General features: G+C 42.9%; 1 protein-coding gene across 1 annotated transcript in view; it reads right to left on the bottom strand.

Moving 5' to 3' along the window:
- lmbrd1 (LMBR1 domain containing 1) overlaps window positions 1–15,196 on the bottom strand; it is an 85,188-nt gene that overhangs the window by 54,066 nt on the left and 15,926 nt on the right. The window contains exons 4-6 of the mRNA XM_083658438.1: window positions 11,300–11,397; window positions 7,430–7,497; window positions 3,423–3,511 (exon numbers count right to left, since the gene is read on the bottom strand). Of these exons, the coding sequence (XP_083514564.1) occupies window positions 3,423–3,511; window positions 7,430–7,497; window positions 11,300–11,397 (255 nt within the window). The remainder of the gene's footprint in view (window positions 1–3,422; window positions 3,512–7,429; window positions 7,498–11,299; window positions 11,398–15,196) is intronic.

The raw sequence follows: 15,196 nt of genomic DNA, 5'->3' as shown, positions 1-15,196 counted from the left end.
CTCATTTGGAAAGTGTTTATTTAAGACATAGACCGAGAGAGAAATTGGCTCGTTTCCCATAGAGTTGAATGGATGTTCCCGGAGAGTGCTACACAAACTGCGCCCCCCACTGGCCATTTGAAAGAATGCAATTTCCGCATTGGCATTAAAAATAGGCAGGCTGAATTGGGCACTGGGTCCACCACAGTGAAGAGAAGCAGATGAAGGTTGGAACTGGATGGAGCGCGTAGGGGTCCACCACAGTGAAGAGAGGCAAATGAAGGTTGGAACTGGATGGAGCGCGTAGGGGTCCACCACAGTGAAGAGAGGCAGATGAAGGTTGGAACTGGGTGGAGCGCGTAGGGGTCCACCACAGTGAAGAGAGGCAGATTTGGTGACTTCCTGCTTGGCCAGATGGCAGAAGGCCAGAGGATTGTTAGGATTCCACATTTGGAGCTATTCCTGCATGAACGTGAACATGAGCCTAGGCAGAGGCATGCTCTACTCAAAAAGCCAAGGTGCATAGAGAGGGCCCTTATACACAGAGAGAGGGCCCTTATACACAGAGAGAGGGCCCTTATACACAGAGAGGGCCCTTATACACAGAGAGAGGGCCCTTATACACTTGTATCACACAGTGAACTATCGATACTTAAAGTCGATTATATTTTAAATAATATACCTGACTAAAAGGTACTCAAATAAATGAGAATTGTCCAACACATAATTACAACTCGAATAAATGAGAATTGTTCGACACATAATTACAAGTTTAAATGTATTCAAGCCTATTTAAAACATGGCAGATAAGTGTTCTACTTGCTCCGGAATCCTAGTCTAGAAGTACGTAGCCAGCCGTCTACGTCTGAAACACAACTCCTGAAACGCCCGCCCCCCAAGACAAAAAAAAAGGAACGTGACAGATTCTGCGCTGGCAGAGGGGGCGGGACTGGCAACTCATACACTCAGTTCCACCTTCTAGTCTGATATTATACTCTGTTTGACTTATTTCTATGTAAAACGTTCAAAGTATATGGGTCTGAATCTTATGTTAGTTACTCCAGTCAGGGGTCTGAATCTTATGTTAGTTACTCCAGTCAGGGGTCTGAATCTTATGTTAGTTACTCCAGTCAGGGGTCTGAATCTTATGTTAGTTACTCCAGTCAGGGGTCTGAATCTTATGTTAGTTACTCCAGTCAGGGGTCTGAATCTTATGTTAGTTACTCCAGTCAGGGGTCTGAATCTTATGTTAGTTACTCCAGTCAGGGGTCTGAATCTTATGTTAGTTACTCCAGTCAGGGGTCTGAATCTTATGTTAGTTACTCCAGTCAGGGGTCTGAATCTTATGTTAGTTACTCCAGTCAGGGGTGTGAATCTTATGTTAGTTACTCCAGTCAGGGGTGTGAATCTTATGTTAGTTACTCCAGTCAGGGGTCTGAATCTTATGTTAGTTACTCCAGTCAGGGGTGTGAATCTTATGTTAGTTACTCCAGTCAGGGGTGTGAATCTTATGTTAGTTACTCCAGTCAGGGGTGTGAATCTTATGTTAGTTACTCCAGTCAGGGGTGTGAATCTTATGTTAGTTACTCCAGTCAGGGGTCTGAATCTTATGTTAGTTACTCCAGTCAGGGGTCTGAATCTTATGTTAGTTACTCCAGTCAGGGGTCTGAATCTTATGTTAGTTACTCCAGTCAGGGGTCTGAATCTTATGTTAGTTACTCCAGTCAGGGGTGTGAATCTTATGTTAGTTACTCCAGTCAGGGGTGTGAATCTTATGTTAGTTACTCCAGTCAGGGGTCTGAATCTTATGTTAGTTACTCCAGTCAGGGGTGTGAATCTTATGTTAGTTACTCCAGTCAGGGGTGTGAATCTTATGTTAGTTACTCCAGTCAGGGGTGTGAATCTTATGTTAGTTACTCCAGTCAGGGGTGTGAATCTTATGTTAGTTACTCCAGTCAGGGGTCTGAATCTTATGTTAGTTACTCCAGTCAGGGGTGTGAATCTTATGTTAGTTACTCCAGTCAGGGGTCTGAATCTTATGTTAGTTACTCCAGTCAGGGGTGTGAATCTTATGTTAGTTACTCCAGTCAGGGGTCTGAATCTTATGTTAGTTACTCCAGTCAGGGGTCTGAATCTTATGTTAGTTACTCCAGTCAGGGGTGTGAATCTTATGTTAGTTATTCCAGTCAGGGGTCTGAATCTTATGTTAGTTACTCCAGTCAGGGGTGTGAATCTTATGTTAGTTACTCCAGTCAGAGGTCTGAATCTTATGTTAGTTACTCCAGTCAGGGGTCTGAATCTTAGTTACTCCAGTCAGGGGTCTGAATCTTATGTTAGTTACTCCAGTCAGGGGTCTGAATCTTATGTTAGTTACTCCAGTCAGGGGTCTGAATCTTATGTTAGTTACTCCAGTCAGGGGTCTGAATCTTAGTTACTCCAGTCAGGGGTCTGAATCTTAGTTACTCCAGTCAGGGGTCTGAATCTTAGTTACTCCAGTCAGGGGTCTGAATCTTAGTTACTCCAGTCAGGGGTCTGAATCTTATGTTAGTTACTCCAGTCAGGGGTCTGAATCTTAGTTACTCCAGTCAGGGGTCTGAATCTTAGTTACTCCAGTCAGGGGTCTGAATCTTATGTTAGTTACTCCAGTCAGGGGTCTGAATCTTATGTTAGTTACTCCAGTCAGGGGTCTGAATCTTATGTTAGTTACTCCAGTCAGGGGTCTGAACCTTATGTTAGTTACTCCAGTCAGGGGTCTGAATCTTATGTTAGTTACTCCAGTCAGGGGTCTGAACCTTATGTTAGTTACTCCAGTCAGGGGTCTGAATCTTATGTTAGTTACTCCAGTCAGGGGTCTGAACCTTATGTTAGTTACGGTACTCCAGTCAGGCGAACATTAAAAAAACATCTCTCCTTTGAATAAATGCCCTCCAACCAGTGTGCTGTTGTGAATGTTAAAGTCATTGGTACTTATAATCGATTTAAAACAGCCTTGACAGCAGGCAACGGCTGCAGCCATTGTTGTTTACTCCCCGGCGCAGTCTTGACAAGCACACAGCTTGTCCCGCCCGTTGGGCTTTTGATTGACACTGATTGGCCAATCGTTAGTCCACACTTGGAGCTCATTGGCTCGGAGGGTTAGAAAACCGGAGAAAAGGCATTTCCATATGACAATGTCAGACCAAGGGCAGCCAAACGGATTCCAAGATCTGGACCCAGGCTATACAAATATACGACTCACTGCTCAAATGTGTGAGAATGTGTGACACACCCATCATCCTTAAAGAGCACCAAACCCAAACTCTGTGTAAACCCTGAGATCTACCACCTGTTGTTCTCAATAGAAGGTGATCACTTGGCACCAAAGATCAGCCAAAAGCAAATGGTAATTTCAGTAGCATGCTTCCCCCCCAACATTAGCCAAACTTTGAAGGAGCTATACTTACGGCTGCTCCCGAGCTGCTCGAAAACGTACTGGACTTTCTCCCATTGAGTGGAATTCTGACCAGGTGGTGCTTGAAGAGGAACGAAGGCTCTGAAAGAAATTGAACTATATTTTAGTGCAAGTAAAAACAAGGCAAAAGTCCTGGTATTTTGAGGCTGTCCAAAATAGTATAATACAGTAGTTGATAGATACTGTATGCCTATGTTTAGTCTATTTTTCATGACCAACCGCCGTTACACATCAAACTGGGCCTGTCTAAGCCTGTAGTTAAAGTCCCTGGAACCCAAAATCCACAAAAACCTTCTAACTATTAAATTTAGGGTCTTATGTGAGTAATTGTGTGCTCAGAAAGTAGGAGACATTAGTTTCAACCCAAACCCCCAAAATCGCCACTTTTCTACAAGGTCTGGATTTCCACTTCCTCATTGAAGAGAGCGGTGCGCGCGGTGCTAAAATGCATGATCTTATCACGTCATAAGATTTAATCGAATCACACACACACACACACACACAGACACACACACACACACACAGTAGCGCTGTGCACTCGCAGCGGCAGAGTCTCTCTTCCTCTCTGTCAGTATGCGCTGAGCAACGAGCGAACACACACACACACACACACTCCATCTCTCTTTCCTTCTCTCTCTCTCTCCGTTTCCCTCCCTCTCTCTCTCGCTCTCTCTCTCGGAGGAGACCTGCAGTCCTGCATGCACACACACGGGACACGCCCACACAGTCAGCGGGAGAAAAGACAGTCTAAAATCTAATTGATTCTCATGACTTTTGTCATGACTGTCAAACCTAAATTTATATACTTTGCGACGTTCATCATTGTTCAAATTTGGCTGGTGGCTTATTAACATAGGTTCCTGTGATGTGATGAACTCAAAATGCTAAATAATAATAAATAAATAAAATCTGGTTTCCAGGGACTTTAAGTCTCAAATTCCTTGTGTGAAAAATTTACCTCTCGTTTATTACCAGTTCTAATATCTCTTTGAGGAAAACATCATTTAAAAGGTCCATGTCTGTCCAACCACTTGTCTCATTCTCTTCCTCTGTTCCCTTCAATATTTGCTTTTAAACACCTGCTTTCTCATGGTTTTTCTCCTTTTTTTAATCTATTTTATCTTAATTTGTAGGGAGAAAATCTTCAAGAATAGAATCATGAGTGGCTCAGTGGACTAAGGCCGGGAATAGAAGACTTACAATTCTAGCCAATTTTGAAAATGTACTGTTTTCAGGCCTTCCGTACAGAAATACTATATTTGGTGTGCCCAAGCATAAGGATAGCTTTAGCCATTATCCAGCAGTGTAAAGTTGACTGTTTATTTATTTTTAACACAAGATCTTAATCAAACATGTTAATCTGCAAACATGTCATTCAAACACATGAGGAGACCATGATGGATGATTAGTGGAGTTATCAGAGCCTATCTGTGTGTGCGTGGCTGAATAGGGAGGACACACCGTTGTTGCAAGTGAGCCAAATTATCTCACAAATATCAGATGTTCACAAATAACCCAAATAGATTGCTGAAGAAATTAAATGGACCTTAATAATGCCATCACTGACTATTTGTGTCATCTTAAAGGAACTACCAGCTTTGTATCATTACAAAATCAGTATATCCAAAAAAACTGTAAACTGTTTTGGAGACATTCGTTTAGTTTGACAGTTACTGAGAGTTGATTTGAGTTGTGGACCAGTGATGTAATTTGTGCAGGAATGACATCACTGCTCCGCTGGCTGTCATCACTCGGCTTCTTAAAGAGATACTCAACACTTTTCCCACTTTTTTCTGCTGAAAATCAATATATATTGGAATATATTGAGGAATCCAGGTCAAAGTCCTGACATTTACTATAAATCTGAGTAATTCCTCACCAAGTCGACCAGCTGAGATGGTGTCAGATCATTAAACTGCTATTGAGAACTTCCTAATAGCTTGTGGGTCAGTCCAGACCAGGGATGGACCACCCCTGGTCCAGAATAATTGTCCACAGTCATTGTATTGTATCGTTTTCAAGAAGTGATTCATAGTCTAGTTCAGGTTCAAGTGATTCATCCATCTAATCTCAAGATTGTGTTGTGCTGCTGACTCTGGACTGAAAGCTGCTCTACTCTCCTCTCATAGATGTTCCTGCCAACGCTCATTGACTCTGGCCAGCCATCTCCAGCCCGCCAACCTGCCAGCCTCCAACCTGCCAGCCTCCATCCAACCTGCCAGCCTCCAACCTGCCAGCCTCCAACCAACCTGCCAGCCTCCAACCTGCCAGCCTCCAACCAACCTGCCAGCTTCCAACCTGCCAGCCTCCAACCAACCTGCCAGCCTCCAACCTGCCAGCCTCCAACCAACCTGCCAGCCTCCAACCTGCCAGCCTCCAACCAACCTGCCAGCCTCCAACCTGCCAGCCTCCAGCCCGCCAGCCTCCAACCTCTCTACTCTATAGAGGGTGAAGGTCAGTTCAGTACCTTAGTTTTCACCAGTAGGTGGCAGGCTTCCCCACAGATTCAGGTGGGGTGTGAAGTTACTCTTTAAAACACCTTAGAAGAAAACCTCCAGAAACGTGCAGCAGACAGTGAAAGGTCAGAGGTTGTTTAAGGCCTTGTCAGGCTGCAAACACGAGTCTTTGTATCATCAAGCAAGAACCTATGGAGTGACGCGTGAGCAGTCAACAAACAGAGGCCTTCTGTCTCCAGCTATCAGTCCAGGATAAAAGCTCTCATGTTGTTGGAAATCAAAGGACAAAAGCAACAATTCCCCCAGAACAAAGCTGCATTAGGTCCAGTTCATGCGGTGAGACAGGGACTAAATTGCTTCTGTCCTAACTTCCCAACGTAAAGCTGTAGAGAAAGTCAAGGCATGGCTCCTCCATTCTCACAAAGCAGGTAGGCCTTCCACCACCAGTGTGCCATTGAGCGGTTGAGAGAGCACATTAAATTGTATAAGTTGAACTGTGAGCATGTTGCTGTCACGGCTGTGAAAGAAATCCATTACGTCCGTGTTGTGCAGGTGCTGCTGAACACAGCCAGTCTAAACCTGCAGATAAATAAGAGCAGGCGGGCTCAGACTGTGCATCACTATAGATTTAGTCGTCCTCAATGGATTGATCTGGAACGTCACACGTCACACTTGAGACGCCCACCACATCTGCAGGGTAAATAGGGAAAATGCATGGAATAAAGATGCTTTTTCTAATCCAGTGGTTCTCAAATGGGGGTCCGCGGACCCCCAGGGGTCCGTGGCACTTTGCCAGGGGGTCCGCGAAAAGTTTTCAAGTACCGGTAAAAAAGATTTTTTTTTTTTTTTAATTAAAAAATAAAATGCTACATGTTAATTATTCCTTCTCAAACTACTTCCTACATGGTGCTAGTCTATCAAAATATCTTGGCTGTCATTGATTGTGTTGCATAGTGGTTTTCTGTACTGTTGACAAATTGTGATATTGTAAGTTGCTTTGGACAAAACAAAAGTGTCTGCTAAATGACGTAATGTAAATGTAATGTAATAAAAAAAATATATATATATATTTTTAAAATCTTCATAGTTCAACGAAAATAGTTTATGCTTTAAATCTAAAATGGTTCATGGATTACATTCTAATAACAAACCTATCAAAATAAAAGTCAAGCACGTTACCGTGGAAACAATTAAGCTTAGCCCAAAATCACAAATCAGAATGAGGGGGTCCCCGGTATATTTTCTATCTTGTAAGGGGTCCTTGGCTGAAAAACATTTGAGAACCTCTGTTCTAATCTACTGGACTTTTTTTTCAAATAGATAAGAAATTCAGTTATTTGGATAGATAGTTATATACTGTAGTTGATTCTTTTTCTTTTTCTGAATAGCTAATCATGGCCAGACAGATGGCGCCAATAGCTGTTCTTTAAAGGGATCCTCCTCTCTCATGAACTGAACATAGCGTAATGATCTAGCCGCACCCTTTTCCACCTATCATGAAGCAGCAGTATGAGCCATCCAGCCATCCATGTCTCCAACTTACCCAATTAAAAGCAGCACCATGCAGACCAGGGCAAATCCAATTGTGTACTTCAGAGCATTTTTCACTTGCTGCAATGAAAGAAAAAAATGTAATTGGTAAATCATGACATGATAGTCACACACTCCATGTAGCTACAGGAAGGACTATAATGAGAGAGAGAGTTGTAGATTAGAGTCAGTGTGACCTGACAGAGAGGACTTCTCTGAAAGCAGAGATACAAAAGACCTCCCCGCCTTTGACAGAAATTCCCTGTGTCAGCTCAAAACTAACAGGGAAGGGGAAAAACCAGTGTAGCCCGTAATCTGTAGTCTCCTCTGAAGACCGAGGTTTGACATTTCTGCAAATTCCAGGTTAGGACATGGGTAGAGGTTAAATTGGGCTCTGGCAGCCTCAGTAAAAAAAAAAAAAAAAAAAAATGAAAGTTTGACCCATATATATATATATATATATATATATATATATATATATATATATATATATATATATATATATATATATACAGTATATATATATATATATATATATATATACAGACAAACTTCAGAGTGACTCATATATTTATTATGTTTGTCTGTGACACAGAGTGAGCAATGTTGCAGCAAATATCTGCAGGCCACAACTGGAACAGACATGAAGTGGGATTTACTTAGCATATTTATAATAACTTACTTATATTTCTTAAGGGGTTTCTAAGTACAGTATTCTAGGTAAGTTTTTAAAAGTACCTAAAAGTCAGTAAAAGTAGCATATTTCTACGTGATCCAGCAGTCATCACTAGACAGACACAGCATGGAGGAGAGACAGTTGTCAAGAGACTGAACCCCGAATTGCTCCCGATGGCTGTGCCAGCACCCTGCGTGGCAGCTGGCCGCCTTCGGTGTGTGAATGGGTGAATGTAGGCACATTGTAGAGCGCTTTGGATAAAAGCGCTATATATAAATGCAGTCCATTTACAGTTAACACATTCAGTGCCACAGCGCTTCAGTAAAATTGTCTGGAGCCTGTGCCAGATTCACTTCCATTCAGTTGAAAACAGCTATAGAATTTTTTCTATTATGGCTATATTAACGGGGCTGGACTTTAATGAAACATTGAACACTCCTGCTTCTTCCAAAGAAGAAATTTTGTTTCTAGACAGTTCCATTATGAAATTACAGCCTCTCAAAAAAGTGCACTTTCAAGGGTTTTCTGTCGTTTTTTTTTACATTCCAAGATATAGGCCCTTTTATGAATACCTTTTGCACTCTAATTTCGAGCACATTCACTGACTCTGGCTGGTGTTTTCTGATGTGGTGGCGTGTGGTGTGGTTTCTGTGAAGCCTGTGTGCCACACACCCCTCTCCCCCCCCCCCCCCCCCCTCCCCCCTCTCCCCTCTCCACCTCTGAGCTGCGGGCTCCTCCCACACGCACAGAGTTTGTTTTCTCGTTTTTGCCCCGGACAGATCCCAGCGCCCATCAAGAAGGAAATGATGCGCGCTGGCAAACGCGACTGAACGAAAAGGCTTGGCCGTTCGGCTTCGGATGCTGGCTTTCTAGGAAATCGTGTGGAGATAGATAGAAGCATAAGAGCTCAGTTGTGAGCGCGGATGCAGCCGAGCCCACTGTCCGCTGTAGACAGAGCAATATATACGGCTCTGGCTGAAGCATGCATCCGTTTCCACTTTGATCGCCGCTTTCTCCGCTGTCTCCTGTACAAAGTAAAGGATCTGAGGTGGGTGGAGCAGCTCCTGTGACGATGTTTAAGGTGGTGCCGTGTGATCCCTTGAAGGGATTCATGCTCACTGGCTAGGTACGACCTTAAACAGCAGAATTATGGAATAATATGAATTATGATTTTAGGACGTCCACAGACGTCCTTGGCACTCCTCGTTACTTTTTTTTAGGACGTCCACAGACGTCCTTGGCACTGAATGTGTTAAGAGGCTGTCCTTACATTGTACTCCAACAGCCGCAGCAACAACGTCTGTCTGTCTGTCTGTCTGTCTGTCTATCTACAGTATATCTATCCCAAATATTTAGTAAACATTTAATGACCAAGTTACCAGTTTTAGTGACTAGAAACTTCTAGCGTGCCTCGCTGTCTCGCACGCAGCCCTGCTTGCTTCATGCATGCGCAGTTGAGCAATTGTGCTCCGCCACGCCACCAGCCACCTTATTATAGTGGTGAGATAAAAAATATATATATTTTAATTTAATTTAGCTTGTGTAGCTAATTAATGAAATAAATAAATACATAAATAAATAAATAAATAAATAAATAAATAAATAAATAAATAAATAAATAAATAAATAAATAAATACAATTAGAATATGTTACTGTAAAGCATAGCAGATGCATCAGCCTCAATTAAACATTCAAAGATGTCGCAGCAGCAAGACCTTTTGGCTCATATCGCTGCCTGCTGGAGTCAGCTGATAGTTAACTAATGTTGTACTTTGTCATCACGAGATCATTAGTGTGACAAGTGCTACAAATATATAAGTGCTTGAGAAACAGTGACTCAAGCCAACAGTGCAGCCTGATGGATATATCCGTCAGTTGCTATTATCAGCTGATATCAATCTTTGACAGAGAAATGGTGAAGGCAGTAAATTGTTTGAGCCACTCTTGGTAAGCACATTTATTCCTGGAACGTCTGGAACGTTCTTCATCTCCCATATTGAAATGAAGTGAAAGAGGAGAAGAACTCTTTCATCTTACTGCAGGATGAGTCTCGTCATTTTTCTTTGTTGATGTAAACGACATAATACAATAGGTCAGAGGTCATCCTGGGATTTCACAGTCAAATAGTATGAAGATTTGTATTAACTCATCAATGATCCATTCTACCACTTTTCAGTTAAACCTACAGCAGTTTTTGTCAAATCAACCCTGAAACAGAATTCATATTAGCTACCTCTATGAGTTATACGTCAGTCTAGATTTGTCAACATAAACACTGGAGCTCTACCACCTACGGTTATAATATCAACAATGAAGAGAAAACAGAAGCCTTTTTAGCTGCAGTAACAACAGAGTGATATTATATGGATGTGGGTACAGCAGGCTGTTTTATTATAGTTCTTCAAACTATGAAATAGTGCATTTTGGATGTAAAACCTCAATCATTCTATGTCAACCTACAAAATCCTGGCAAGAATTAAGACTCACAGTTGATCATTTTCAAGCTTTGAAAGAGAGCCAGTGATCCCCATAAAAACGCTAACGCCGGTGCAGGAACATTTGAGTTGAATATAGGGCAGATTTGCACTTCATATATTCTAAGAAAACCTTGTTTGAGATAAGTGCATTCTTCAGTTAGTGCAAATACACAAAGAAGTTTAATGAACCAAGTACATAAAAACGGAAGCCTCTTTGTTTGCTTGGTTTGCAAGGTACAATAATGGATGTATAAAAAGACCTGGATAGGGTATAGGACACGCCCACCCATTCATTTGAACGTAAGCTGCTCATTGGTGCATGAAGCATTTTGAAAGTTTTTTTCTTCCTGGTTTTACTTCCGTGATGTGCGGCCCAAGGTCATGTGACATGTCTGCTTGTGGTTATGAGCGAGCCCAGGCCCACAGTTATAATGGCCAGAGCCATTAAGAGAGGGAGCTCCAGAGAACACCTCTTGGTGGCTTCTGAAAAATAAAGTGGCTCATGAAGTCAAACTTGATCATCAAAAAAGTCGTTTTTGACTTTGAGACACCCAGAAGATTTTTTTGCCGAGTTTTACAGCTGCTTCTTTCCCCATGTAAGTGGATGGGAAAAACTGTTTCTGGGCTGCAGGGTGTCACGTGACTTGCAATACCGAGCTTGGCCACCACGTTCCCGGGGGCTTGGGTACAATCAATGCAATGTGTAGAAGAAGAGAGGTGCATTCTCACCGAGCATTTGTTGACATTGTCATCATCCCTTTCTTCATAGTAGAAATACACAAATGGGATCCACAGGAAGACACAGAAGAGTATGATGGAGTAAAGTGCTGTAGGGAGACAACAAAGAAGAAGAAAGGATTTCAAATCAAGTGCAATACTGTTGGAACCAGCTGCTGTTGTGTTCTTCACACTCCAATGCATCAGTATACACATTTCCCATAGGTACCTGTGTGTTTGAAGCTGTTGCAAAAAACTCTATTAATTAATATAATAATATTAAAATTTGGTTGAAGAACAACCAGACCTGCCAGCATACCTAGCCGCATGCTCGTCTTGTCTACTGCCATCTGCTGGCCTGTCTCTCAGACTGTTTTTTATGCCCGTGTGTGTGTGTGTGCCTGTTTGTTTGTCTTTGTTTGATCGTCAGTTAGCATGCTTATGGTTTGATAGTGTATTCTGTATTAATGTGATCTTAATGTTGGCATGCTTTAACTGTCATTTAACAACAACAAATAAACCCACACCTGTGACCACATCAGAGTATCACTGCGCCTTGTTAGCTAACGTTAGCTAACCGCGCTGCCTGTGACAATGCTTGTCTGGCCTCAAAACGCCACTGAGTGACCAAAACATTAGCTTGTTAACCATTTCATGCGGCTAACGTTATCCTTGCAGCTAAGCTAGTACGGTTTTTTCCGGGCGTCTCTCCTTGGTGTATAGACTGGAGGGGGGCTTGAAGGACTACATTGCTTGGCGGAAGAACGATTATTTGTTATCAATATTGCCTTTTTGTTGTTGCTCAAACCTTACCAGGTAGGCTATGTGTAGCAACCGTTTTATAAAAGCAATAAGGCCCTTGAGGCTGTGGTTTACATGCAAGCAGCGTGTCTTGAACACCTCTCAGCTGTTGTAAAATCAGTGTGAACCACAGCTTCTTATTGCTTCAATACATTCTGCTTGTCAGGATAATGAGAACGTTTTGCCGGTTCCCTTCACATTCTGATCTGGTGGACTGAACAATAGATTCAATTAGAGGGGCATTTGTATTTCAACACATTATCCCTCTACCACAGCACAGCATATTTACCATTGAAGGATTTGGGCAATTAGTGCTCATTTCCATTTCCACTATGAACAATTAGGGGTGCACGATATATCTGCAATCATATCGGTATCGGCCGATGTTAGTCATTTTTCAACACTGTATTGGTATCGGTCCGATGTTGCAATGTTAAGATCGGTTATCGTTATCAGCCAAATTCTTCACATTGAGATGAAATAATGCAGTACATCTATGATTTATGGGCTTTTACAAATGTTTTTGAAATAAAGAAATGTATTACTTTTTCAAATTCAGTGTTTACATGTGTTTTTCAGTATGCACAACATTTTATTATCGCAGAAATGTGTTTTTATACAGATCATATCGACATCGGTAAATACCGGTTATCGGCCATACCAGCAATGTTAATATCGGTTATCGGTATCGGCCAAAATGTTCATATCGGTGCGTCCCTATGAACAATGCAAGGAGGACAAGCCGGCTGGAGCAGAAACCCCTTCCATTCACTAAAAGCAGTGTTCATCTTATTGTATTGTGTGCAGGCAATACACTGATCCCTGGTGAAGGACCTGGCTATTCTTAGATCCAATCCACTTTTGTTTGTCAGTCAGTCTCTTCCTGTGCAAGAAGCGTCTTTTAGGGAAAAGACGAACACTCAAAAGCATTAAGAATTGATGGAGTGGAGGTGAGGCAAAAACAAACACTTTGATAGAGAGAGAAGCTAACAGAGAGAGAGGCTATTTCAAGCTGGAGGCTTTTCTGTCTGCAGCAAAGTGATGTGGGTGAACGGGTGAACAACACAGCCCATACCTGTCCTGTACACACAAGCCCAATGTAACTCATGTCACGAACACAAAGGAATGCCTCAGCAACATGGCTGGCATAACGGTGCACGTCCTCCAGGTGTTAATGTGATTCGTCATTAGCACTGTTCACATTGTGATGCTAAATCAACAACAATAATGTGCAAAAAGACCGCTTCAGCAGAAAAGACATTTCACATAAGAGTGATTCTCCGACGAGTAACTGATGCCAGTTCAGCAGCGAAATGAAAGCATAACAGCACATTAATGGAGGAGAGATACACAACATTGAGAAATAACAACCAATCACATGCAGAGATGACTGCAATTCGAACTAAAGGCCATACCTCCGTCCTCCGCCAACCTTTCTACAAGCGTTTGTGGTGTTGCATGAATCTGTTTGGAAGTGAGTGAGTGAGGTTGTCAAACGTATCGATACGGTCGTTACTCATTTAGTTTGACCACTTGTTGTTGCCATACTATGGTACTGCCTTAATGCCATAGAGACAGTCCGCATGTCTGGGAACGCCCACAAAATGTTAAAAGGCTGGCGCGCGAGTGGGGTAAAACCGCCCATATATCTCATGGGCTGACTCACCAAAAGACTGTGCTGCGGCTCTAAACTACAGGTTTGGGGGTTCTAGAGCAGAACACAAGACGTCTGCTCAGATGTGCGTTTACTGCGGTGGTTAAATCCCCGATCGTGTCTGCCTGGGCTGGGCTATCCGCTAAATTCTAACTTTGCTGAATGGATAGAACGGGGGTTTTTACCCCACCCTGACCACGCTCCCCAGCCAGGCTGAGCCAGCTAAACCAGCGTCGATGACGAGACGTGGCCTCAACCTATGGCAGCAGTGTGGCAGGTACATTTTGCACCTGATCATCACTGAAGCGGTGAAGTCACTGAAACACTTCAACACCTCAGCCCACACGTGGAAGACAAGTCCAGAATGTCTCTTCCGAAGCTCCTGGCCTCACACCTCCACAGGGGAGCAAACCGGCCCCCTGGTGGAACAGAGTGGATCTCACGCTCTGCTCCATCACGGCCAGAGGGAAATGCATGTCAGTGGTTTGGAGGCTTGCTTTTTGCCAGCTGTGACTGTGACAGGGCATTAGTTTCAATAAACACATGCTCATTGCTCCACTAAGGTATTCATTTACACTCATTTACAGCCAGACAAACTGGGTTTAGGATGACGCCACAAGCCTATAAATGCAACCCATGCACAGACAGACAGAAGCCAGTGGCATAATGCTGCTGGGTTACAGCAATGGGGTCATATTAATCATAACACCATGAATATGAACATGCTGAAGGAAGAGGTCATACTGCATTACAGTCATCATCCATTACTCTCGAAGCAGATCGTCTACTTGGAAGAACGCCTGACCATAGAAGTTTAGCACATTTATCCCCCTGACACAGAGAGGACTAAACTAAATAATGAAATGTCCTACTCTACCTCAACCCTCCACATTGTTCTTGTGTTCTTATACCACTCAGAAATTACAGTCAGTCTCAACGCCAGACCCATGAGAGTTCTGACGCTGATATACACTACGTTACTGCACGCTGCAGATCTCTCTCTGGGTCTGATACACTATGATCTTTGACCACCAAAATGGAATGAGTTCATCCTTGAGTCCAAGTCGATGTTTGAGCCAAATTGGAAGAAATTCCGTGAATCCTGAGATATCGCGTTAGCGAACATCGGATGGACGGACGTACGTACGGACGGACAACCCGAAACCATAATGCCTCTGGCCTGGCTATCGTCGGCGGAGGCATAAAAATAATACTAGCCAGGACCAATATTCTGGCGCTATATCTGGCGCATACCTGGTTAAAAAGAAGCCACAATAGACCGTTCTCACGGCCCGTCACGGGGGCCATTTTGTGTCGAAAAGGCAGGGTAAACACAGGTGCGAGCAAAACACTAACGAGGGTTTCAAACTTCCATGATTGGAATTTGGAAACCCTCATTAGTGCTTTGCTTGCACCTGTGTTTATTCTGCCTTTTTGACACAAAAATGGTCCCG

Source organism: Poromitra crassiceps (assembly GCF_964638095.1).
Source record: "Poromitra crassiceps genome assembly, chromosome: 22".
Lineage (NCBI taxonomy): Eukaryota > Metazoa > Chordata > Actinopteri > Beryciformes > Melamphaidae > Poromitra > Poromitra crassiceps.
This window is presented reverse-complemented; position numbering and strand designations above follow the sequence as displayed.